This window comes from Oncorhynchus clarkii, chromosome 4, assembly GCF_045791955.1.
Source record: "Oncorhynchus clarkii lewisi isolate Uvic-CL-2024 chromosome 4, UVic_Ocla_1.0, whole genome shotgun sequence".
NCBI lineage: Eukaryota > Metazoa > Chordata > Actinopteri > Salmoniformes > Salmonidae > Oncorhynchus > Oncorhynchus clarkii.
This window is the reverse complement of record NC_092150.1, coordinates 60160926-60188223: the sequence shown is the minus strand read 5'-3', so window position 1 is coordinate 60188223 and position 27298 is coordinate 60160926. Positions and strand designations below refer to the sequence as shown.

The window sequence follows — 27298 nt, the reverse complement described above, 5'->3', positions numbered from 1 at the left end:
TGTGCAATGCATCTCTTGTACTTGTGTGGTTTTACGTGTGTCTGGGCCATAATATAGTATAAAGTTATTTTTTAATAGATCATTCTACCAATTTCCCTGAAAACTATTTTTCCTGTGGGGGAATATGTTTTCTAATCCCCTATAATTAAAACAAAATGACATATGACCACTTGATAAAAATAAACACCAGTGAGAAATCCAAGCTATAATAAAACGTTTATCTCAATTAAGTTAAGACTGCTGGTGGCAGTAATTGATTAAAAAAAAAACAATATGTACACAAAACATAGTCTACATACAAATTAAAATATACAAGGCATGTTGAAACAACATTCACAAACTATACACAAAATCACATTCCATTTTTTTTGAAAGACCATTTCATTAAATGTCCCATGGGGATACTTAACATCCTTTATGTTTTTCCCCTTCCATTTAACATGTTGTTTGCAAAGGCCATATAATGTGCTGGGAAGCTTCATAAATACAAGCATGCTTAATTTATCCTACCCATAACATCATATAAAATGAGCTCAATATACACTGTATAAGAGAAGGATTTTTACAGACTCAAGGTTACAGTAAATAACTTGTATTATTGTATATTTTTAAAACAACTTTCACATAGTCCACTAAAAAAAATGGATTTATATTTTGCAGTGAAAAATGAAAATTCAAAGTATTATTGTTTTTGGGCACCATTCAGCTGCAGGTTGAAAACCGTTCTAATCCTGAGTTACCGTGTTTCGACAAGCAAAATCTATTTTTCTAATATCACTGTGGGTCGCATTTCCTGGAGCTGCTTTAGCAGATTATCAGCAACGTCTGAAAAGGCTTTGTCTACTACAATTTTCACATTGTTAAGAGATGTCAGCTTCTGAGGGTTCCTGAACTCAAGGGTATCAAAGCCTTTTGGGTAATGCAAATATGCATCTGACCTTTTGCACAACACTGTAGCGTTTCCTAGTTGAATCCTCTTCTTTACAGAATTGTTAGGTGGGTTTGACTGCTCTAAGAACTTTAAGAAAGACATCTCGAACCCCATGGGCTTAAAGGAGGTCAATGTTTCACTTTGATCGTTCATTTCATCCTGGGTAAGGACAGTGCTAGAGGAGTCGTAGTCAGATCCATTTTCTCCACAGCAAACTGCATTACTCCTAGTCAGTCTGGACACTCTCTTGCGTTTGACAATTTTTTCTAAATTAATTTTCCGTGGTCGCCCTCTCTTGCGTTTCACCACCACAGAGCTATCAGATACGGTTTCTGAAGTTTCATCATATGAGGGTTTGGTGTCAGACAGTCCGCCCTGCCCCCTTCTCCGTAAGGCGGGTTTTGAATACTCATCATACTCACTTCCTTCTTGGCCCGTGTCTGCTGTGTCCTCACTGTCGGATATCTCGGATGTCGTCTCAGACTTGGAGTCATCGCTCCTGCCAGACCGAGGGTTCCTACGTCGGGGGTATTTCTTGCAGAATATGAAGTGGCTTCTCTGCTCTTCTAAGTATCGCTCGGACAGTCCGTGCCCCATGTAGTGCTTCATGATGCTCCGTTCAGACTTCATCACTGAATCACAGCCCTTTATCATGCAAGGGTATTGCAAGGTGGACTTCTTTATGCACATCGCAGATGCTTCATCCTTAGTTTTCAAGGAAGGTTTTCCATATTTAGTCCAATGATTTTTTTCCGTCTTGTCAGTTTTCTTTTTGTCACCTCCCTTCTCTGTAATCTTTTTGTTGCTCTCTATGTTTTCTTTCCCATCACTTGATTTAGTCAGTTGGTAATGGGAATTCTTGGAGCTGGGTTTCCCAAGATCTTCACTTTTCCGTTGGTTCATCAGTTGGAGTTTGTAAAGGTCATGGTGCTTTTTCATGGTGTGCCTCAGCAGGTTTGACTTTGTAGCATAAGCGTGGGCACAGCCATCAACATCACACTGGAACATCCCATCCACAGATTCCATTTTGGATAGTTTTGCCTTGTCGTGTTCTTTTTCAATATGTCCTATATACTTCCAGAAAGCAGTGAAGGACGTTGTGCACCCTTGCTGATCACAACTGAATCTGCCTAGGTTGATGTTGGACATTAGAGATCCTGCTTTATCCAGGCTGAACTTGTGAAGCTGGAGGTAATGCTGTAACAGGTTGGGGACATCTTGGAATACTCTCGAGCAGTCGCTCACTTGACATCGGAATTCCGTTACCTGGGTGACTTCCCCCTCTGGTTCCTCATCCATAACTCTCTCCTGCTTGATGTCTTTTTTCTCAGCCGGTTCATCATTTTGATCATTTTTCATTTCACATGTGGACAGAGCAGACTGATGGACAGCCCTGTAATGGAGGATTAAATTATGCTGAATGGTGAAGGCCGCTGCACATCCTTGATGAACACAGCGATATGGCCTGTATGGACTGAAAGCATTATTTGCCTCAGACTTCTTCTCTTTCATCTTCTTGGGAATTTCAACTTTAGGCTTTGGTCCTCTCTGCTGCTTGACTTTGGGTGACGTTTCAAGCGAGGGACCACAAACCTGAAGGGGATCTGACGAAGCCGGTGTCATTGAAGCAGCTCTGTCTGTCAGATAGCCTCCAGACTGTTGACTGTAATGACTAGGCATAGAAGGAACTGGTATGTTTTGTCCGTTTGACCATTGATCTGTATCAGGAGCAGTCATTAAGGGGACTTGGGGTATTGTTGAGCAGTGTGCATTCATTTGATATTCAGACGTTGGCATCAATGGAGTCAATGTCTGATCATGCATGGGTATCCTTTGCATTGGCTGCATTCCCATGGAGAGACTGATATCATTAAATCTCGAGTTAGCCATGCCTTGAGAAGTCCGCTGTTCTAAAGGCTGTGAGTGGTATTCTTGCTTTGTCCTTTCTCCTGAAGCGAACAAGTTGTTTCCAGTCACATCTTGATTTTGGTTAACATCCGGGAGTGAATATTGACGTGTAATATTCTCTGTTATTGAGTGGGGAGCTGTGACCATCTGACCAGACAAAGGAGGCTCTGAATGCACACTTGGTTTATCTTCTTTATTAACAAATCCAACCGTGTTGCTTGACTGGCACTTCATTTTTAGTTGAGCAATCTCCTGCTGTGTTAATCTGTGAGCTGTCTGACAGTGTGCCCTAAGGTTTGAATTTCGGGTAAAAGTCTTATCACACATTTGACAAGAGAATGGAGCAAATTTCCCATGGTCTTTCTTAATCGAATTGATCATCTCATTGGTGTAATTATGAGTCTTGGTGAGGTGTTTTAAAATGGCACATTTTGTCATGGTCCTGTAAGTGCAGTTGTCACTCTCACAGGCAAACGGCTTCATACTGCCGTCAGGAATCTGTGTGTCCTTCTCTATTAAGACATTAGGCCTGAATGACTCAGTATCATTGCAAATATCAGTGCCGTTAGCTTTTATGGAGGAATACGTTGGAGCAATATCACAGACCTGTTTGTCTAAGTCTAGCCTCTCTAATGCAGTCTGAATGTCCACCATCCAGTGCTGTTGGTTTACAGGTGTTAGATTGGGACCAAGATCAACATCATTTGCAACAATACTGGTAGGTGCAGTTGCCTCATGGTGTTGAGAGGAAGCCTCTCTGAAATTAGTGAAACTCTGCATGGATGCGGCTCCGTTCATTTGGTCAGAGGACACAGAGGGGATTCCGTGATCAATCGTCGTGGAAGGCTGAGGACTTTGATGAGCTCCAAAATGTGGTACAACATTGGTTGCTGGATTGGATGACACCGGACTCAAACTGGCATTTGTGTCAGTGCTGCTTGCCTGAGATAAACTGCTTCTTCTTTGGAAGTCTCCAGCTAAAATCTGTTCACGCAATCTTTTCTTGACATTCTGTTCTGTACTCTTCCTCTGTCTCTCTGCCAGTTCACTACTTGTTGCTGCTGGACTTTGTTGAGGCGGAGGGTCTGGTGAAGTGATCTGCAACATAGGGTTTGTCATAAGATTTTGTGCCAAACTGGCCATTGCAGCCAGAAGTCCATCATTAGACAGCCCTCCTGAACTGGAGACAGAATCAGAAGTTCCCTTTACTTCTTTCATCTTTGTTAGTGTTTCTGATCTGAGTAAATGATCAATATGGTCAGTGGGAAGTCTGTGAAGTGAAACCGTAGGGTTGTTTTCTGCAAGCATCTGAAAGAGAAGTGGATCAGAGAATGCACTGCTTCCAAACCCAGGGTCACATGACTGTGGAAGATAACCATCTCTATAAGACTCATTTTCATTCTTCACTTGGATATTTCCTGTGTGCTGTATAACTGTACTTTCTGGCAAGCGCCCGACAGGTCCGTAGGGGTCGCATGCATTTTGGAATGTTGGCTGGGGAATTGCTAAGGGCTCAAACACATTGGAAATATTTGTAGTATCCATAATTTGTTTAAGAATGTCATCAGGTTGTTCGCCATCATTTGCAAATGGTGCAGTAGGGTTATACAGTGAAGATGGCGGGGGCTGAGTATTGAGAAGTTGCTCTGAATTCAGAAGATCAAGAAATGATGAAGGCAAGTCTGCTGTCAGGAGTTCAGTCTCATCAAAAGCTTTGCAGTGTGCACGCTTGGATAAATGGCCTCCAAGTGATTTGGGATTTGTAAATCCTCTACCACACCTAGAGCAAATGAATTTTCCATCTTTAATAATGGCAGGCCACTTTGTTCTTTTGTTACGCTTGACTTTTTTGCCCATCTGATTCTTTGCATCTCCAGAGTTTATCGTGCCATTTTGAGATTCACTGTTGCTTTTTGCTAGCAAGCTTCCTGCAGGGGCAAAGTGGGATTCCATGTTGGTTTTCTGCAATCCTCTACTTTTAGAACCTGGATTATTTTGAGAGGGTGGTTTGTAGGAAGGTGCAGCATTTTCCAGTTGATTTGAAAGACTTGAGTCTTTCAGAATGTCCATGTAAGAGGGGAAAACAGGCTGGAGACCATTATCCATAGGTGATGGTTGGAGTGACTCTGCTGGTCTTTCCATATTAGATCCCATCATATGACGGGACGGAATAACATAAACATCCATTCCTCCACCGACAGCATCCATTTGTGGCATCCCTTGAATGTTTGAAGGGTATACTTGGGAGGCATAACAATTCTGGATTTGGTTGTTTCCTGGTGTTTGTAGCCATGGCATACTAGGTGGTGCATATTGATTGGGGTTGTTTCCTAGCTGGGAGAGTACAATTGGATCTAAGATGTTGTCCATTTGATTGGGAAAAGCCTGGCTTTGGACAGCAGCTGAATGGGAAGCATAGGAGTGGTGTGAGTTTGGGTACTGGGGTGGCTGAATGACATTCTGCCTATGAACTGGGACAACATTAGTCTGTTGATGTTGTAGTGGAGCAACATAGTTATGGCTCCCAATCAGAGGCACACTCGATGGGATAGCTTTCCTGGCCTTTTCAACTTTTTCTTGTTCCCTGATTTTCTTTTTAGCAAGTTTCCATTCAGTATAAAACTCTGGGTGAACTGCTTTCATGTGCTTGGTAACACTTTTGTAGGAGCTGTAGTTGCGATCGCATGTATCCAAAGCACAGTGGTGTCTTTCTTTCTGTCCTTGGGGTGGGGCAAGAGCCGTTGGTAATGGGTGTTGCTGTGGGGCGGGAGTGCTTGGTAATGGGCTCTGCTGTGGGGCAGGAGCGCTTGGTAACGGGCACTGTGTTATTGAATTCTCTGTTCTGCAACCAGTGGCTGGCAAATGAGTGACTAGTGGAAGAAGTGTATGAGATGCATATGGGAGAGTTTGAGGCATTGGAGTTGACAGGTAATTGGGGGTCTGGCTTGCTGCTGACATGGTAACAGACATGTGTGGATGCTGTTGTTGTTGTACTTGCACTGGTACTCTGTAGTCCGAATTGTAGTTCCTGGATCCATATCCCCCTTTCAGCAAACCCTGGTCCTGACCTTGTAACACATTTGGCTGTAAGGCATGGTGCAAATCCCCAGTATCTTGGTATGAAGCTAATGGATTATGTAGCTGTGATTTGGGTCTCATATAGTCATATGCAGCAGTCACTGAGGGGTCTTGGGGTCTACGTTGCAGTTGATTTGGGTCGTGCATTTGTGCATTTCTGGTCGACCGAATCACAGAGCTTTCTGAACATGGGTAAAGTTCTTTTTCTTGTGGCTCACTGTTGTTCACGTATCGTCGATCATTCTGAACAGGACCTTGAGAAGCGTTCAGCAGGTGGTCGATAGAGTGCTTCACCGCGACAGATGCTGGTGGATGAGAAGCCTCATCAACATCCTCTGAGAAGGAAGCCTGATCAGAAAGCATCCTCTGGTCCAGAGAATGAGAAAGGTCGGAGTCTGTAGCTGGGTCCTCCTCCTCTTTTGTGACATGTTCCTCCTGGTGAAGATCCAACTGTGACTGAGAATGGAACACTTTCCCACAGTTAGGGACTTTGCAGGTGAACGTTTTGTAATGCTGTGACTCATGATCATAAAGCTTATAGGCTTCATTGAAAATCTTCCCACATCTAGGAAACATGCATCTGGCTTTAAATACGACATGTTCTTCCCTGTGTACAAGCAGCTCTGTGTTGGATAGGAAGCAGGCCTTGCAGTTCAACTGTATGCAAATGTAAGGTCTGACGCCACAGTGCACTTGCAAATGATCGTTAAGGTGGGTGACATTAACAAACTGGCGACGACAATATTGACAAATCACCTTTTTGCTCTGCATTTCAAGGAAGCGCTTGGCTTCATCGTTTTCTCCATGTGCTTTCACATGGACAAGAAGATTTCGGAAATACTTGAATCCCTTTTTGCAGTTTGCAATAGGGCATGTGTTTTCCTCAGTGCTGCTTTCGGTCTTAAGTCCAGAGACTTTGGTCTGAACCATTTCTGTCTGAAGCGACTGCCCATTGTGTTCTTGAGATTCGCCATTTGCATCTTTTGTCCAAAGTTGATTTTCAGTCTTAGCTTTCAGAGCCGCTATAACAGGAGCAGCCGTTTTGGGATTAGCTAATTTTTTATTTGTTTTAATTGCAGCTAGTCTTTCCTTGCATGATAGCTTTACGTGTGATGCCACGTGTGGTTCCAATGTGTCTTTTGAGGTGAAGGTCTCAGCGCATATCGGGCAGCTATAAAGTCCATTTTTGTAGTGAGTCTGAGCATGACGTACAATCCTGTGACCCAGAAACTCCTTGTCACACAGAACACAGTACTGCATATATGCCTGCCAGTTTCTAAACCTGGCCGAGATGAACCCTTTCTCTCTCAGTTTCTTTGTCTCTCGGTTTTTCTGTCTTTTATCGGCTATTTCATTCAGTTCATGTGTGGTGTCAATAAAGCAGTCTGTGACGTCTCTGAATCCTTCCTCACCCTGAGCTGTGTCCTCCTCCTCGGTGGCCTCTGGGCTCTCATTGTCATTCAGCAGGTCAATGGAGGACACAATGGAGGCCTCCTTGCCCATAAGGGTCAGGCAGTGACGCTTCAGTGTCTTCCAGTCCCAGAACTCGGGGTCAAAAGCCCACTGGGTCTTGAACACCAGCAGAAGCTCACAGCGGAGCGAGTTGGGCACGGGAAGATTCTCTTCCTCCAGCTTCTGGTCTGGTTCGTTGTAGAGAGTCTCCACGGCGTAGTAGGAGTCCACTGTGGGTTCCAGGAGGAACTCTGTCAGCTGGCAGGCCCGCTTTACCTCCAGATCAGTGGGCAGCAAACAGGAGATGGTTTTGCAAATGGTGGCCTTGGTGTTTACGTCACTTGATTCCAACTGTAGAGCCCGTATGCACATGTCAACGCACACTGGCAGTCCAACCTTGTCCACCTGTAAAATAAACAAAAAGGGATATTCTTTGAGTCGCACAGGAATTCAACAAAAGAGTACATAGCAAGAAGGTGCTGAGTATACAATGTTCATGTTTTTTTGTATCTGCATGCACAACACTGAACAAAACCATTTATGTATCTGGAATTAAGCTTACTTCTGATTGAATGACTTTGATGAGGAAGAGGATGTGGAAGACTGTTTTGGACAGCAAAGACATCTGACGACATCTGTCCAGGAAAGTCTCTTCAGATGACTCTAACCGCTTCAGCAGTTTGCTCCAAAACAGTGTCAGTTCCCTTGAGAGGAAATAAATAATCATGATATAATTCTATAATCCCCGATTTATCTGAAGAAAGACTATATTACAGTAAAGTACAGACAATGCTTTAAACATATATTTTTTTTTAAAGCAATTTTAAGTTAAGGAAGGATTAATAACACTATTCATACATTGCATATGTCAAACAGAGATAGGAGGGCTTCAATAAGGCGGGCTTTGATGTATGAAATGTTGCAGTGTTACCAGGCACAGTAAGTGTCTCCTTGGAGAAGCTGTCGTGTCAGAAAGGCTGAGCATAGGCTGAAGGCTCCCCTCTCATCCCCTTCTGACTCCAGGTTACAGATCATTTCTAGTGCATCGCGGCAATCCACGTCGGAGAGCTGTGTAAAAAAAAAAAAAAAAACATTTTAAGCAAGAGTAATTGCATTCAAAACATATTTCACTGTCCACTAGATGTCTGTGGTATTTAATAGCTTCCTTAAAGCTAAGCTCCGCATAAGGTAAAACAGCGCCACTGGTCGCCCCAGGCACATTTGTAATTATTATTTAAAAAAACATTTAACAGGGCATCCTGGTAAAAAAAATTTTAAAAAAGACAATCATAGTACATACTCTAGTTGTATCGTGTGTGTAATAGTACATACTCTAGTTGTATTGTGTGTGTAATAGTACATACTCTAGTTGTATCGTGTGTGTAATGAAGTCCGAGAACAATAAAATGGCTTAGCTCTTGTAATTTTGCAAACAGACGTGGCAGTTTCACCGCTACGGATTCCAGCTTTAAGCTGCCATGAACATTTCAATATTTCCATGCCCTCTTGTGGATGATATCCTCAATTTCGTCCAATTTAAATCAATAGAGAAGACCGAGCAATTCTGAATGATGCAATGAAACCACAGGCCTGACAATTAAACACTGAAAAACATTGTTTTTTTTACAGACTGCCCCAAGTAACTTACCTCCTCCATTAGTGGTTCCTGTGCTGAGACGGCACACAAGCAGACAAGGTACATCTGCTTAAAGTGCCCTTTTCCTTCAAACTCAGGATACTCTGCACATGCCTTTGCCAGCAGTACAGCCCTCTCCATGTAGTTCTCCTTGATAAGGTGCTTTACTCTTAGCTCCAACAGAATGGGTCCCTCCAGTTCAAGGAACGTATGAACTAAAGGGAATGATGGGGATATTCAGGTTAAAAAATAACACAAATATCATTGTTGTATAAAATACTGGTTCAAGACTTGAATAACAATGCAGGGGGCGTCCCAAACGGCATACTACTTTCTACATGGTTCCGAGAAGTATATATGGAAACGGGTGCAATTTTAGATGCAGCATATTAAAAGAACGCTCACCTTTCTCTGTTTGTGGCGACTCGTTAGAGAGGAGACTGTGCAGGGTGCCGTTGGTCCATACACCAGTCTCCTGGGCCACGGTAGACAGGAGGGACAGCTGTGTGATGCCATTCTCCTGCAGCTGGGATTGGGCTGACTGCAACACAGGACTCACTCTGACACTTTTCTCATCACAGTAAGTTCTTTTAGAAGCAATTATGCATTTAAAAATGGTGCAGCCAAGCAACACACATAATATATTATGGAGTAGATATCTTAGACAAAATTATAATGACGTCCTGAACAGATAAAGTAACTAATTCAGAAATACAGTAATTCTACAGTAAAACAAGGGTAGCTGACAAGATATCTTACTGAATATAAAAAGAGAAACATTTTACCCTCTGTATGACAATTTTGCACTTTACCTGAACAGATGATTGGAACTCTTCCCACAAGGCACCTGGGAAGTGTTCTGGCAGGGAGAGCAGCAGCTCCACACAGCTCCTGTACAATCAATAGGAAACTAAATGAGGCAACCCAAACAGCTAAATTCATGATGACTAAACCCTTTGAAATCTTGAGCAGGGATTTAAACATGATCATCTGAAGAATAAAGCCAGGTCTGACTTGTAATAATCAAGAATGGTAAAAAAAAGCACATAAAAATAACAACTGGGAGGAGGTATTAGCTACTTTAACCAATGTTTTTATTCTACATGTAGGGTGTATAATGAGGTTTGTCTAAACAAATGACACGGGTAATAATCTCGCAAGCACACAGAGAACAACAAGCACATTAAACCCCTCCAATAAGACGGGTGTACTTACAGTGAGAGCCTTTCAAGTACGAGGGGAACATTTTCACATTGGGAGGAGAGGCAGGGGGAAGCCTGGGCATAGCTCAGCAGAGCCACTGTGTACACCTCCACCAAGGGCAGTGGGTCCTCCTCCATCCTCCATCGACCAGCATACTCCACCAGAGTCTAGAGACAGTGAGAGAGGTGGGGAAAGGTTACACCCACACAGTCAGTTTTCCTGAATGATATCATTAGATGTAATATAGCGCATCCCACTCTACTGACGAAAGCCATTTGCAACAGGACGGGGACCATTTGCTACGATTAACCTATAAAAAAAGTTTGTTGTAGCTTATGTGAAATTACAAGCAGTTGTAATGTACCACGAAAATAAAAGACGGCGCTAAGCTACCAAGCACATAATGGCGGGGTGGATGTGGTCTAGCACAACTTGAAACACTGTTTTGCCCATGGAACAGAAAAGGTGTCTAGCCACTTTCCAATGCATAGAATGGAAGTGACAGCCTGTAACACTGACCACACACAGAAGATATGTGCTATTGAAATTACCACAACTAAAACACCACGTGAACTGGAGATATTTTTAAATCACTGGTCAGAGGACAACCTGCAAAACAGTCAGCTACATTTTGGAATGGTGTATTTTGATAACAGTGTTTTTCAAAACAGAAAGAGAAAGGAACAGTACAAAACCAAAGATATTGATTGGTTTTAAGCAATTGATCGCGTCATCGTGTTGACTATAAACTTTTATACTAAAATTACCAATCTGCGGTAAAAAGGATGGTAAATTCCCCCCAATTCGATGTGGTCAAACCGTCAGTTTGTGTAATGTAGTAACACATACTGTCCACATCATGGAAAGTAGTAATATACAGTGCATTCAGAAAGTAATCAGACACATTCCATCTTTCCACATTTTGTTACATTACAACCTTAATTCTAAAGTGGATGAAAAAAAAAAAAAATGGTCCTCAATCTACACACAATACCCTATAATGACATGTGACAACAGGTTGAGAAATGATTGCAAATTACAAATAAAAAAACAGAAATAACTTATTTACATTAGTATTTAGACCCTTTGCTATGAGGCTCGAAATTGAGCTCGGGTGCATGCTGTTTCCATTGATCATCCTTGAGTCGTTTCTACAATTGATTGGAGTCCACCTGTGGTGAATGCAACTGATTGGACAGGATTAGGAAAGGCACGCACTGGTCTATATAAGGTCCCAGTTGACAGTGCATGTCAAAGCAAAAACCAAGACATGAGGTAGAAGGAATTGCTGGGAAGAAGGAAGAGCTGAGACAGGAAACATTTCTGCAGCATTGAAGGTCCCTAAGGACACAGCGGCCTCAATTTTAAATGAAAGCTGGGAACCACCAAGACTCTTCCTAGAGCTGGCCGCCCGGGCAAACTGGGCAATCGCGGGAGAAGGGCCTTGGTCAGGGAGGTGATCAAGAACCTGATGGTCATACTGACAATAGAGGTTGACCGATTAATCGTCATGGCCGATTAATTAGGGCCGATTTCAAGTTCATAAGATTCGGTAATCGGCCTTTTTGGATGCCGATTATGGCCGATTACATTGCAATCCACGAGGAAACTGCGTGGCAGGCTGACCACCTGTTACGCAAGTGCAGCGTCAAAAGGACCTTGTGGCTGAAATGAGCCAAGGTAAGTTGCAAGCTAGCATTAAACTTATCTTATAAAAGTCAATCAAATCTTCACATAATCACTAGTTAACCTAGTAATATCATCAACCATGTGTAGTTAACTAGCTTGTCCTGCGCTGCATATAATCAATGCGGTGCCTGTTAATTTATCATCGAATCACAGCCTACTTCAACTTTGCCAAACGTGTGATGATTTAACAAAAGCGCATTTGCGAAAAAAGCACATTCGTTGCACAAATGTACCTAACCGTAAACATCAATGCCTCTCTTAAAATCAATACACAAGTATATATTTTTTAAACCTGTATATTTAGTTAAACATGCATTTAACAGGCAAGGGAAATTGTGTCACTTCTCTTGCGTTCAGTGCAAGCAGAGTCAGGCTATTTGCAACCGTTTGGGCCACCTGGCTCGTTGCGAACTGTGTTTCTTCCTAACAAAGACCGTAATTAATTTGCCAGAATTTTACGTAATTATGACATAACATTGAAGGTTGTGCAATGTCACAGGCATATTTAGACTTAGGGTTCCCACCCGTTTGACAAAATACGGAATGGTTTCGTACTAAAAGTGAAAAAAAGTTGATACGGATTAAATCGGACGATATAAAAAAAAAAGTATTTGTAATAATGACAATTACAACTATACTGAATGAACACTTATTTTAACTTAATATAATAGATCAATAAAAATCCATTTAGCCTCAAGTAAATAATGAAACATGTTCAATTTGGTGTAAATAACGCAAAAACAAAGTGTTGGAGAAGAAAGTAAAAGTGCAATATGTGCCATGTAAAAAAGCCAACGTATAGGTTCCTTGCTCAGAACACATAAAAGCTGGTGGTTCCTTTTAACATGAGACTTCAATATTCCAAGGTAAGAGGTTTTAGGTTTTAGTTAATATAGTATTTATAGGACTAGTTCTCTCTATACCATTTGTATTTCTTTAACCTTTGACTATTGGATGTTCTTATAGGCACTGCCAGTGTAACAGTATAGCTTCCGTCCCTCTCCTCGCCCCTACCTGGGCTCGAACCAGGAACACATCGACAACAGCCACCATCGTAGCATTCTCACCCATCGCTCCACAAAAGCTACTCCAAGTCTCAGAGCGGTTGAAACGCTATTTGCGCGCACCCCGCTAACTAGCTAGCCCTTTCACATCGGTTACACCAGCCTTATCTCGGGAGTTGATAGGCTTGAAGTCATAAACAGCTCAACGCTTGAAGCACAGCGAAGAGCTGCTGGCAAAACACACGAAAGTGCTGTTTGAATGAATGCTTACGAGCCTGCTGCTGCCAACCACCGCTCCGTCAGACTGCTCTATCAAATATCAAATCATAGACTTAATTATAACATAATAACACACAGAAATACGAGCCTTTGGTCATTTATCTAACGGGTGGCATCCCCAATTCTAAATATTGCTGTTACATTGTACAACCTTCAATGTTAAGTCATAATTACGTAAAATTCTGGCAAATTAGTTCTCAATGAGCCAGGCAGCCCAAACTGTTGCATATACCCTGACTCTGCATGCAATGAACGCAAGAGAAGTGACACAATTTCACCTGGTTAATATTGCCCGCTAACCTGGATTTCTAATAGCTAAATATGCATGTTTAAAAATATATACTTCTGTGTGTTGATTTTAATAAAGGCATTGGTGTTTATGGTTAGGTACAGTTGTGCAACGATTGTGCTTTTTTCGCAAATGCGCTTTTGTTAAATCATCCCCCGTTTGGCGAAGTAGGCTGTCTTTGTTAGGAAGAAATAGTCTTCACACAGTTCGCAACGAGCCAGGCGGCCCAAACTGCTGCATATACCCTGACTCTGTTGCAAGAGAAGTAACACAATTTACCTAGTTAAAATAAATTCATGTTAGCAGGCAATATTAACTAAATATGCAGGTTAAAAAATATATACTTGTGTATTGATTTTAAGAAAGGCATTGATGTTTATGTTTAGGTACAAGTTGGAGCACCGACAGTCCCTTTTCGCGAATGCGCACCGCATCGATTAAATGCAACGCAGGACACGCTAGATAGTAATATCATCAACCATGTGTAGTTAACTAGTGATTATGATTGATTGTTTTGTATAAGATAAGTTTAATGCTAGCTAGCAACTTACCTTGGCTTCTTACTGCATTCGCGTAACAGGCAGCCTCCTCGTGGAGTGCAATGAGGCAGGTGGTTAGAGCATTGGACTAGTTAACTGTAAGGTTGCAAGATTGAATCCCCGAGCTGACAAGGTAAAAATCTGTCATTCTGCCCCTGAACAAGGCAGTTAACCCACCTAGGCTGTCCTAGGCTGTCATTGATAATAAGAATGTGTTCTTAACTGACTTGCCTAGTTAAATAACGATTAAATAAAGGTGTCAAATATATTTTTTTTTAATCGGCCAAATTGGGTGTCCAAAAATACCGATTTCCGATTGTTATGAAAACTTGAAATCGGCCCTAATTAATCGGCCATTCCGATTAATCGGTCAACCTCTAGTTCACTCCAGTAAGAGCTCCCTCGTTTGTTTTTCAGGAAATAAAGGGCCAGAGCTAAGGCTACCTAGATGCTAGAACATGACCCCCCTATATGACACGTAAAAGGTAACACAAGGTGAGAGGATAGCTGCTAGACATCAGCAGGTCTGTAACTCTACCACCACAACAAACAGTTTATTGAACCCCTTCCTGCCTGTACTGATCAACAATTTCATGGAGAAAATGTATAGTCTCCATGTGCATTGAGATTCATATCTCAAATTACAAAAAGCACCTTTACTAGTTATACAATCAAGGTATTGAGGGGTTCATTAGGAAGGCTTGTGCAAGGCAGACATGATTTGAGGCCTGCCAGTCACCTGCAGAGGAGAAGTGCAGCCAGGGAGGTGAACTGAGCCACAAGCAGCTCCATTAACACGTTCTCACCCAATGGCAAGTTGGCTCCACTGCTGAAGAATGACTGATCTCAACTCAACTGACCTCCAACTCAAAAAACAACATCCTGCCACCTGTAAAACTAAAAGGTTACAAATATGCAGTGTACTTAGACACACTATAGCCCACAGTAGCTGCTTAAAAATCTATCCAGTCTCCTGCTCTCTCTACACAGGTGTTAATGACAGCTGCTTTTTAATTCACCTGGGCTCTGGTTGGCGCGAGTGGAACACAGCAGTTACTGGATCACAAACAACTATAAAAAGACCTTCAAAAACAACCCTTCAGCCTGTGCTAATCTTTACTGCTAGAATATTTAGCTGATAAAAACAACGCTCCACATCACATGAACAGATAATCTGTAAAAACCACACTGACTGTCACTGATACACATATCAACCCACCACCACTGGTAAAATGTTCTATATGAAGTGTGTCAGCACAGGGATATAATCCATCAACGTCAAATGTTCTGAGAGAGACATAAAGTTGAAGTCAGAACTTTACATACACTTAGGTTATTAAAACTTGTTTTTCAACCACTCCACACATTTTTGTTAACAAACTATAGTTTTGGCAAGTCGGTTAAGACATCTACTTTGTGCATGACACAAGTAATTTTTCCAACCATTGTTTACAGACAGATTTCACTTATAATTCACTGTATCACAATTCCAGTGGGTCAGAAGTTTACATACACTAAGTTGACTGTGCCTTTAAACAGCTTGGGAAATTCCAGAAAATGATCTCATGGCTTTAGACGCTTCTGATAGGCTAGTTGACATCATTTGAGTCAATTGAAGGTGTACCTGTGGATGTATTTCAAGGCCTACCTTCAAACTCAGTGCCTCTTTGCTTGACATCATGGGAAAATCAAAAGAAATCAGTCAAGACCTCAGACATTTTTTTGTAGACCTCCACACGCCTGGTTCATCCTTGGGAGCAATTTCCAAATGCCCGAAGGTACCACGTTCATCTGTACAAACAATAGTACGCAAGTATAAACACCATGGGACCACACAGCCATCATACTGCTCAGAAAGGAGACGCGTTCTGTCTCCTAGAGATGAACGTAATTTGGTGCGAAAAGTGCAAATCAATCCCAGAACAGCAGCAAAGGACCTTGTGAAGATGCTGGAGGAAACGGGTACAAAAGTATCTATATCCACAGTAAAACGAGTCCTATATCGACATAACCTGAAAGGCCGCTCAGCAAGGAAGAAGCCACTGCTCCAAAACTGCCATAAAAAAAGCCAGGATACGGTTTGCAACTGCACATTGGGACAAAGATCGTACATTTTAGAGAAATGTCCTCTGGTCTGGTGAAACAAAAATAGAACTGTTTGGCCATAATTACCATTGTTATGTTTGGAGGAAAAGGGGGAGGCTTGCAAGCCAAAGAACACCATCCCAACCGTGAAGTACGGGGGTGGCAGCATCATGTTGTGGGTGTGCTTTGCTGCACGAGGGACTGGTGCACTTCACAAAATAGATGACATCATGAGGGAGTAAAATTATGTGGATATATTGAAGGAACATCTCAAGACATCAGCCAGGAAGTTAAAGCTTGGTCGCAAATGGGTCTTCCAAATGGACAATGACCCCAAGCACACTTCCAAAGTTGTGGCAAAATGGCTTTAAGGACAACAAAGTCAAGGTATTGGAGTGGCCATCACAAAGCCCTGACCTCAACCCTATAGAACAAAGTGTGTGTGAGCAAGGAGGTCTACAAACCTGACTCGGTTACACCAGCTCTGTCAGGAAGAATGGGCCAAAATTCACCCAACTTACTGTGGGAAGCTTGTGGAAGGCTACCCGAAAGGTTTGATCCAAGTTAAACAATTTAAAGGCAATGCTACCAAATACTAATTGAGTGTATGTAAACTTCTGACTCACTGTGAATGTGATGGGAGAAATTAAAGCTGAAATAAATAATTCCCTCTACTATTATTCTGACATTTCACAATCTTAAAATAAAGTGGTGTTCCTAACTGACCTAAGACAGGGAATTTTTTACTAGGATTAAATGTGTGAAAAACTGTGTTTAAATGTATTTGACCAAGGTGCATGTAAACTTCAGACTTCAACTGTATCACAGCTGCCAGACACAACTGAGGTCAGAGGTCATCTGTATTTAGTTTAATTGTGAGCTACCCAGTGTACTAAGCTGTGACTGGACTAGGATTTACCATGCTGTTCTCCTGATCAGCCAGCCTACAGGGAGGTCATCAGTGACCTACAGTGTGGTGCCGGAACAACAACCTCTCCCTCAATGTCAGCAAGACCAAGGAGCGATTTGTGGACTACAGGAAACGGGGGGTGAGCACGCCCCCATCCACACCGACAGTGCGGCAGTGGAGCAGGTACAGCGAGATTCAAGTTCCTCGGTGTCCAAATCACTAAAGACTTAAAATGGTCCAAACACACACGCACAGTCATGAAGGCATGACAGTGCCTCTTCCCCCCCAGGAGGTTGAAAAAGCTACAGCTGTACCATTGAGAGCATTTTGACTGGCTGCATCACTGCTTGGTATGGCAATAGCACCGCCCTCGTTCGCATGGCGCTACAGAGGTTTGTGCGGACAGCCCCGTATATTACTTAGGCCGAGCTCCCTGCCACCCAAGACCTCTATCAGGCGTTGTGACACGAAGGCCTGGAAAATCATCAAATACCCCAACCACCCAATCCATAGACTATTTGACAGCTCGACAGCTTCTACCCCCAAGCAATACAACTGATAAGTAGCTAACAAAATAGCTACAAGGACTGAGTTCACCTTGTATCTTTATTGACCTTTTATGTCAGTATTTGCACTCTGTGCAATCACAGGGCCCTACACTCTCTCACACACACACACACACACGTACAAAATATGCACATACATTTATGACTTTACACATCTGCACACCCACTCACATGAAAGCTGCTGCTACTCTGTTTATCTTACATCCTGTTGCCTAGTCACCTTACACCTACCTATACACTTCTACCTCCATCACTCCAGTATGTAAATAAGGTATTGGAACTGACTTTTTAAATATTTCCTGTATATAGTATGCTTACTTAAATTGTGTATTTCATATTTCTTATTCCTCGTGTTTCTATCTTTCTAGTTTTACATTGCCTTTGTGATTATTGCATTGTTGGGTTTTGAGCTATCAAGAAAGGCATTTCACTATAGTTGTGCATGTGACATTAAAATGTGTAACTCTCTCCATACACAGTCCCTATAAACAGAGAAAATCAAATGCACTGGCCAAAATTCATTATAACTGGTTGTTTGCCTCATCACACATCTGTGAGACCAAATTCTGAAGAAAAATAACAAATGAAAATAAATCAAATGATCAATTGTTCTTACTTAGGCTATAATCTTTATTTAATGTAATAGACCTACATCCTTGTTGCAAAGGCTCATGGATGGAATAAGCCTAATGTAAACTAGATAGATAGAATCCTATTTACCCCTCCATTTTGACCTAGAGAAAAGAGGCAGGGGGGGGACCTGGGCTGGCACTAGCAGACATCTGGTAGAAAGCACACACACTGCCAGACAGTTCCGCCAGCTTAAAGGCATGCTTCAAATCCGAAACAGTTTGTGCATATATTATGACATTGTGACATTTCTGTTGGTTTAGTTTTTTGGCTGTTAGTGCACAAATTTTTCCTGGGGCGAGCCAAAGTGCGGTAGCCAAAGTCTACACCCCTTCGTCTGTAATAGGGAATCAGTAGGGATTCTTCAATTAAGTGTTTGTTGTAATTCAACGAGAGACTACTCATTTTCATGCACATTTTCTCACTTGAGAAATACTGCAACAACCATCTTATTTCGATTTAAAAATTGCATGACTAAGACCTCTTCTGCAAAAACGTCTAAATTAATTACAGATTTCTTGAGTAATTTTAGATTAATTCTGACTATTTTGAGGAAGTGTATGCTGGCTATGGTGTCTCAAGAGGGACAAACGTTACTATTGCTGCCTTTGACTTGTTTTTCAAGCAAAGGTCTTTTAAGGGAGTATGCGAGGCACAGACATTCACTTTGGCTTAGCCGAGTTCTGCTAGGAGTAAACTGAACCTAGCACGCAGACGCCTTAACAGCAAAGTGGGATCATCCATATTCATCACTCTCCATGCTGAGACCAGGGGCAGCGGCGCGTCTCAAATGTCTCCACTCTCCAGACAACACTGGCACATTGTATCTAAGAACCCAGCTGGGCACCTGGGGAGAATGCTCTTTCAAGGATCATTCACCAAGGTGGTGGTGCATAGTGCAGCCGAGCGTGCTAGGGTGGAAAACAAACATTTCTCCAACACAGACAGCAAAGGGAAATGCAAAAAACAATGTAGGCTGCTTGAAAAATGCTGTATTATCTTGAATCTCCAACAGAGACTTAAAATAAGAGATGTTATTTTGTAAAACACACGGCGTTGAATTCAAATGTACATGATTTAAGTGTTGAGCTGAAGAACCATGTTGCTCATCTGTTCTCTCTCTGTGTCCTTACATCCTCCCACACAGCACAAGGACAGTCATTGCCTCTAGCCACAGATAATCATCCATGCTTGATATTCTACTGCAACAATGGCTGCAACATCAAAGACTAGAAAACTACACTCAGTAACACATTTCAACAGAGTAAGAAACCGGATGCTAATAAGGTCTGCTACAGTGCTTTTAAGGTGAATTTAGATTAGCCAATGCAGAAGAGTTAAAGGGATACTTCGGGATGTTGGCCCTGATGGAAGTTATAGGTACTTTTCCTGGGGCCAATGCATCGAAAGAAGGATTGTATTGTGCAGAAAATAATCCCATATCTATTGTAAAATAGGGTGGTGGATCTTTTAGGTTATGGGGCTATTTTGCTCCCACTGGTCCTAGGGTCCTTGTTAAGGTCAACAGCATTATGAACTTGACCCGGTAACAGGATATTTTACCCCAAAAACTGATTTACCTCTGCCAGGAGGCTGAAACTAGGCCGCAAGTGGAACTTCCAGCAAGGCAATATTCCCAAGCACACATCAAAATCGACAAAGAAACGGTTAATTAACCACAAAATTAACATTTTGCAATTGCCATCTCAGTCCCCGGACCTATGGTTTGAATTTAAGAGGGCAGTCCATAAGCGCAGGCGAAGGATATCAAGGATCCAACTATGTACGGAGGAATGGTCTAAGATCCCAATGTGTTCTCCAATTTAATATATTTTTTTTAGAAAAAGGCTCAGTGCCGTTATCCTCACAAGGTGAGATATTGAAAACAGGGCTGCCAATAATTTTGACCCCCATCTTTAAGAAAAAATAAATAGATCTTTCTCTACGCAATTGTATTAGTATAAAATAATATACACTGCTCAAAAAAATAAAGGGAACACTTAAACAACACAATGTAACTCCAAGTCAATCCCACTTCTGTGAAATCAAACTGTCCACTTAGGAAGCAACACTGATTGACAATACATTTTACATGCTGTTGTGCAAATGGAATAGACAACAGGTGGAAATAGGCAATTAGCAAGACACCCCCAATAAAGGAGTGGTTCTGCAGGGGGTGACCACAGACCACTTCTCAGTTCCTATGCTTCCTGGCTGATGTTTTGGTCACTTTTGAATGCTGGCGGTGCTTTCACTCTAGTGGTAGCATGAGACGGAGTCTACAACCCACACAAGTGGCTCAGGTAGTGCAGCTCATCCAGGATGGAACATCAATGCGAGCTGTGGCAAGGTTTGCTGTGTCTGTCAGCGCAGTGTCCAGAGCATGGAGGCGCTACCAGGAGACAGGCCAGTACATCAGGAGACGTGTAGGAGGCCGTAGGAGGGCATCAACCCAGCAGTAGGACCGCTACCTCCACCTTTGGGGCGGCAGGGTAGCCTAGTGGTTAGAGCGTTGGACTAGTAACCGAAAGGTTGCAAGTTCAAATCCCCGAGCTGACAAGGTACAAATCTGTCGTTCTGCCCCTGAACAGGCAGTTAACCCACATTGAAAATAAGAATTTGTTCTTAACTGACTTGCCTAGTAAAATAAAGGTAAAATTAAAAAAAATAATAATAATTAAAATTAAATTGAGCAGGAGGAGCACTTCCAGAGCCCTGCAAAATGACCTCCAGCAGGCCACAAATGTGCATGTGTCTGCTCAAACGGTCAGAAACAGACTCCATGAGGGTGAGGGCCCGACGTCCACAGGTGGGGGTTGTGCTTACAGCCCAACACCGTGCAGGACGTTTGGCATTTGCCAGAGAACACCAAGTTTGGCAAATTCGCCACTGGCGCCCTGTGCTCTTCACAGATGAAAGCAGGTTCACACTGAGCACGTGACAGACGTGACAGTCTGAAGACGCCATGGAAAACATTCTGATGCCTGCAACATCCTCCAGCATGATCGGTTTGGCGGTGGGTCAGTCATGGCCAGAGGTAGCCTGACTGCCATTAGGTACCGAGATGAGATCCTCAGACCCCTTGTGAGACCATATGCTGGTGCGGTTGGCACTGGGTTCCTCCTAATGCAAGACAATGCTAGACCTCATGTGGCTGGAGTGTGTCAGCAGTTCCTGCAAGAGGATGCTATGGACTGGCCCGCCCGTTCCCCAGACCTGAATCCCATTGAGCACATCTGGGACATCATGTCTCGCTCCATCCACAAACGACAGATTTGTACCTTGTCAGCTCGGGGATTTGAACTTGCAACCTTGGCGGATGATTTAGTCCAGGTCTGGGAGGAGATCCCTCAGGAGACCATCCGCCACCTCATCAGGAGCATGCCCAGGCGTTGTGTTATTTTAGTGTTCCCTTTATCTTTTTGAGCAGTATATATATATATATATATATATATATATATATATATATATATATATATATATATATATATATATATATATATATATATATGTGAAATACAATATAGCTCACAATTTCAATTTATTTTATAGTCTTTTTCGCTGATCTTTATCAAGGGTGCCAATAATTTTGGACACGACCGTAGGTAAATGAAACTTCGGAGCATGTCGGGAGTGTGTTGGAGGCCGTTTGTTGAAATTCTCCCGGAGAATCTAATGGTTTGACTTTGACACTAGCAAATCATGAGCCAATCACCACAGAATTCGGGACATTCCAAAAGCATACTTTTTGATGCCTACCCAGGTGGACTGAAAGCTCACGCAGTGTTAATTAAATTATTTAATTAAATTAAATTTGGTTTCTCCTCTCCGTAAAATGTTGTGAGTTAGAGCGCAAAGCATCATATTTGGGGAGACCGGAGCTGTGTCACATCTTATGACTCTTTTCAACATTATTAGAAAGACCAAGGTCTTGGGTTGAAATCGGTTCCATTTTATCCTTTAATCTTATTCCAAAATGGTAACGCTTGCAATGCCAAGGGTTGTGGTTTCGACTCCCGCTGGGGTCGCTTATGACTAAGTTGCTTCGGATGAAAGTGTCTACTAAATGGCATATTATTATTATTATATTGCCAGTGATTACCTATCAAACACACTGCACTTGAAAGAAATTTATGTAGCCTACAGTCTTATAAATACCCAGGCTATTTTAGATTGAACAATATTCTTTACAAAATTAAACAGTTTATACTTTATAGACCACTGTTCATGTTTCTGTTACTAAGCAAATGATATACTATTACAGAAATCTTAGGTAAGTATTGGTTTAGCGGATTCAACAACGGTTTAGCTGATTTACCATTGTAAATACTGTGGTAAAGACCTATGTTCAGGTTTCTGTTACTATGCAAATGATTACCGTAGCAAGCTTCATGCTTACACAACAGAAAAAGGGCGGCAGGTAAGCATAGCAGTTAGAGCGTTGGGCCAGTAATTATTTTGATTCGATATGAACGTAGAGGGATTTATGTTTATAGAACCGTACCATAATGGAGAATATATTCAAGTTTAGATGGGGTATTTGGCTGTTTTGGCTTCCAGAGCCAATTCGCCCTTTAAACTGAACATGTAAGGTCCTTGAAATAAGGAGTAGGCTTCCTTTCGTCCAATATTGGCCTAACCCTGGCCGTGACCCCACTCTCCTAGTGTGTCTCAGGGAGAGTGGGATATGCCCAAATCACAGTTCCAATTCACGCAGTGCGTATAAATACACACTTGTACATTTGTGAAATATGACAAATCTAAGCACCCACCAAATTATTACTACATGAAAGGGCCAGGAAACCATTGAAGCACCTTCAGTAGAGCGTCAGACTTGACGTGAGAATGTATTCCACGAAATCGAAAGGATCCCTTTGACATGTTGACATTCTCACAGTAAGGCAAACTGGTCATGAGGAGAGGGGTTGGGGGAGTTTGAGAAACAGAATAGCCTAACTAACGCGAAGAAGAAATTGATTTCATACCGCACATTTAGGAACAATTATAACGTTACCAAGCTGGGTAGCTACAGTTACATTTTTGATAATCCGAGGCAATGCAGGGACACCGTCGCCACATTTATTTGAGACATATCAACAAAAACTGCGGTGTGCAAGGCATATTCCATTACAATAAAAGCTAGCTAATGTCGCTAGCTAGTTAACGTTACATTACTAGCTAGCTAGGTAACTACAAAAACGGACAGTCATTGTTATAGTTTTGTTTTACCAACAGCTGTATAAATCCCTGCGTAAATTAGACATGACAAAGCAAGGATAATACACCTAATTGCGCATATGATAATGAAATTATGTCGACACAAAATATGAAAACCAACTCGCTAACGTTAGTCTTATTGGCAACTATCGTTAGCTATGCTAATGTCTGACAGGCTCGAGGGGTTATTTTGGAATGACCAGCACGCACAGCGAAATAAATAACTAACCTGGCAAAAGTCTTGGCAATACTGAGAAGACGACTGAGTCGGAGATTCCGCACTGTTCTTCAGCGCGATTGCTAATTCTTGTAATTTCTCTCGAAGTGCCGTAATCGTTGCACTGCTATGTGTATGTGCGCTGCCTTGTTCGGCCTCGTCGTCCGCCATCTTCACACCCAACTCAGTCGCGTACCACTGCCGCGTACGCAAACAACATGTGACCAGAATCGTTTACGCACTGACGCAGAATCAAGTGTGGTCCATGGCGGGGCACCCTACCACTGCTACGTTGAAAACGAAGTGGTAGTAGCAGGCTACATGCATTATGTTTTTTGTATGTGCCTCAACTATCATAAATCAACAAAACTTCTTCTAGTGGCCAAAAAATGATGAACTGTTTCTTTACCATAAGTTTTGTAGATTAGGTTATCAGTTCAAAACATCACTAGTGATTGTATTCATCACCCCTTTGATTTCTAAGCTCCACACGGGTCCCACAATTTGTATTTAACCAGGTAAATCGACTGAAAACACATTCTCATTTACAGCAACGACCTGGGGAATAGTTACAGGGGAGAGGGATGATTAGGTGACCATATGAGGGACAGTTTGGGAATTTAGCCAGGACACCAGGGTTAACACCCTTACTGTTACAATAAGTGCCATGGGATCTTTAGTAACCACAGCGAGTCAGGACACCCGTTTAACTTCCCATCCAAAAGATGGCACCCTACACAGTGCAGTGTGATTTAAAAAAAAATTTAGACCTGAGGAAAGAGTGCCTCCTACTGGCCCTCCAATACTATGGTCTCCCATCTAGGGACCAACCAGAACCAACACTGCTTAGCTTCAGAAGCAAGCCAGCAGTGGGATGCAGGGTGGCATGCTGCTGGCATACCACCCTGCAGGTAAGCGACTCATCTATCAGTCTTATCGGGCCCTTTAGGGGGAAAAAATACAATCGATGGATGCAAATGTCAGTTTCCTGTACAGGTCTTTGGTCACTCACATAGGCTACCTACCGTCTGTAATATTCATATGTGTAAACATACTGAATTGTAATTGGATGCATTTTACAGCCATATCATACTGTGCTATGATTGGTTAAGACCACCCAAATGGTTAGGTCATGGTCCGATTGATCCTGGTTGGCGATACGTGAACATGCCAGTTATAGCTAGCTAATAAAGAGCTACGTTAAGAAATATCCTGTAGTACTGCATTTTATTATTTTGTACAAAGTGTGCAAAACAAGACACCGTCTATTGAAGCCAATATGGAGGTATACCTACAGTGAATTAAGTGGAGAAACATTTTATGTTGAGGGTGTAGGGTAAAACTAATTGAGACAAAAACAAAACTAACCCACATGGCTATTTTAAAATGGATGTCAATGTACAGTCAGGTCCAAAATTATTGGCACCATTGATAAAGATGAGCAAAATAGACTGTATAAAATACATACTCCTGAGCTATATTGTATACTCCAAAAATTTGGAAAATTATATTATTTTATCCTAACACAAAGAGAGAGAGATTTTGTTTAACAAGTAATATATTTTTCTCTTAAAAAGATAGAGGTCAAACTAATTGGCACCCATGTCTTCAATACTTCTGAGTCTTTTTCTTGAATGCTTTATGAGATTGGAGAAAATATTGGGAGGAATCTAAGACCGTTCCGCCATACAGAATCTTTCCAGATCCTTGACATCCTGCGTCTGCGTTTATGGACTGCCCTCTTCAATTTAAACCACGTGTTTTCCGTGTAGTTCAAATCAAAGTTTATTGGTCGCGTAGGCGCTGCGAAATTCTAATGTTACTAGCGCCTAACAACACAATAAAATGTCAAACAAGTACACAGATAATAAAACAATAATTGTATTTTATGTTTTTGTTGATATTAGTGTTATGTAATTGCGTAACGTCATATTGATACAAAATGTATAAAAAAAACGTTATTGGCAATTTTGTATGAATATAAAAATAAAAAATACGAATCCAATTAACAACCCAAGTAGCACTGTAACAGTAATCCAAATAAAATCTATATGTATTTATACCCGAAAAATGTACTCAAGATATACTAAGAATGATATGTACAACAGTACTTACTGTAGGTATGTTAGAGTGTGCTATGTCAAGAATACAGTATCTCAATAAATATGCAGTGTGTATAAACAAGTATAACTAAAATGCAATCTACAGTAGTAAAATATTCACACCCCTTTTTCCACATTTCGTTTTTTTACAAGGTGGGATTAAAATGTATTTAATTGTCATTTTTTTGTCAACAACCTACACAAAATATTATAATGTCAAAAGTGGAAGGAAAATTCTAACATTTGTAAAAAACAAAATATGAAAAATAAAACACAAATATATCTTGATTAAGTCAAGATCTTGATTGAGTCAATACATGTTAGAATCACCTTCCGGCAGCAATTACAGCTGTGAGTCTTTCTGGGTAAGTCTCTAAGAGCTTTGCACACTTGGATTGTACAATATTTGCACATTATTCTTTTAAAAAGTTGTCAAGCTCTGGCAAGTTGGTGGTTGATCATCGCTAGTTAGCCATTTTCAAGTCTTGCCATAGATTTTCAAGACGATTTAAGTCAAAACTGTAACTAGGCCACTCAGGAACTTTCAATGTCATCTTGGTAAGCAACTCCAGCAAATTAATTACTTAAAAATCATACAATGTGATTTTCTGCATTTTTGTTTTAGATTCTGTCTCTCACAGTTGAAGTGTACCTATGATAAAAATGACAGACCTCTACATGCTTTGTAAGTAGGAAAACCTTCAAAATCGGCAGTGTATCAAATACTTGTTCTCCCCACTGTTCATATGAGATGAGTAATGTAGGGTATGTAAACATTATATAAAGTGGCATTGTTTAAAGTGGCTAGTGATACATTTATTACATACATTTTTCATCATTAAAGTGGCTAGAGATGAGTCAGTATGTTTGCAGCAGCCACTCAAAGTAAGTGATGGCTGTTTAACAGTCTGATGGCCTTGAGATAGAAGCTGTTTTTCAGTCTCTCGGTCCCCTCTTTGATGCACCTGTACTGACCTCGCCTTCTGGATGATAGCGGGGTGAACAGGCAGTGGCTCGGGTGGTTCTTGTCCTTGATTATCTTTTTGGCCTTCCTGTGACATCGGGTGGTGTAGGTGTCCTGGAGGGCAGGTAGTTTGCTCCCGAGGATGCATTGTGAAGACCTCACTACCCTCTGGAGAGCCTTACAGTTGTGGGCGGAGCAGTTGCCGTACCAGGACAGGATGCTCTCGACTGTGAATCTGTAAAAGTTAGTGAGTGTTTTTGGTGACAAGCCAAATTTCTTAAGCCTCCTGAGGTTCAGCCTCACCACGCTGTCTGTGTGGGTGGACCATTTCAGTTTGTCCGTGATGTGTACGCCGAGGAACTTAAAACTTTCCACCTTCTCCACTACTGTCCCGTTGATGTGGATAGGGGGCTGCTCCCTCTGCTGTTTCCCTCTGCTGTTTCACCTCCTCCCTGTAGGCCGTCTCGTCGTTGTTGGTAATCAAGCCTACCACTGTAGTGTTGTCTGCAAACTTGATGATTGAGTTAGAGGCGTGCATGGTCACGCAGTCATGGGTGAACAGGGAGTACAGGAGAGGGCTGAGAATGCAGCCTTGTGGG

At 41.9% G+C, this 27298-nt stretch overlaps 1 protein-coding gene across 1 annotated transcript; it reads right to left on the bottom strand.

Annotated features, from left to right (window-relative positions):
• Positions 1-204: 204 nt before the first annotated feature.
• LOC139407025 (zinc finger protein 292b) lies at positions 205-23849 on the bottom strand. Its single transcript, XM_071150316.1, has 8 exons — positions 23646-23849; positions 10221-10375; positions 9818-9896; positions 9411-9546; positions 9018-9220; positions 8301-8437; positions 7932-8073; positions 205-7774 (listed from the first exon to the last, which is right to left on the bottom strand). The coding sequence occupies exons 1-8, from the start codon at positions 23802-23804 to the stop codon at positions 761-763; spliced, it is 8025 nt and encodes a 2674-aa protein (XP_071006417.1). The 5' UTR covers positions 23805-23849; the 3' UTR covers positions 205-760.
• Between the last annotated feature and the right edge of the window lie 3449 nt (positions 23850-27298).

Coding starts and splice junctions, on each gene's coding strand:
- LOC139407025 (XM_071150316.1), bottom strand. CDS start 23,804: ATGGCGGACGACGAGGCCGAACAAGGCAGCGCACATACACATAGCAGT. Junction 8,438..9,017: donor AGGAACCACTAATGGAGGAG/GTAAGTTACTTG, acceptor TTTTTTACACAG/CTCTCCGACGTGGATTGCCG. Junction 8,074..8,300: donor GGAGACACTTACTGTGCCTG/GTAACACTGCAA, acceptor TTTCCTCTCAAG/GGAACTGACACTGTTTTGGA.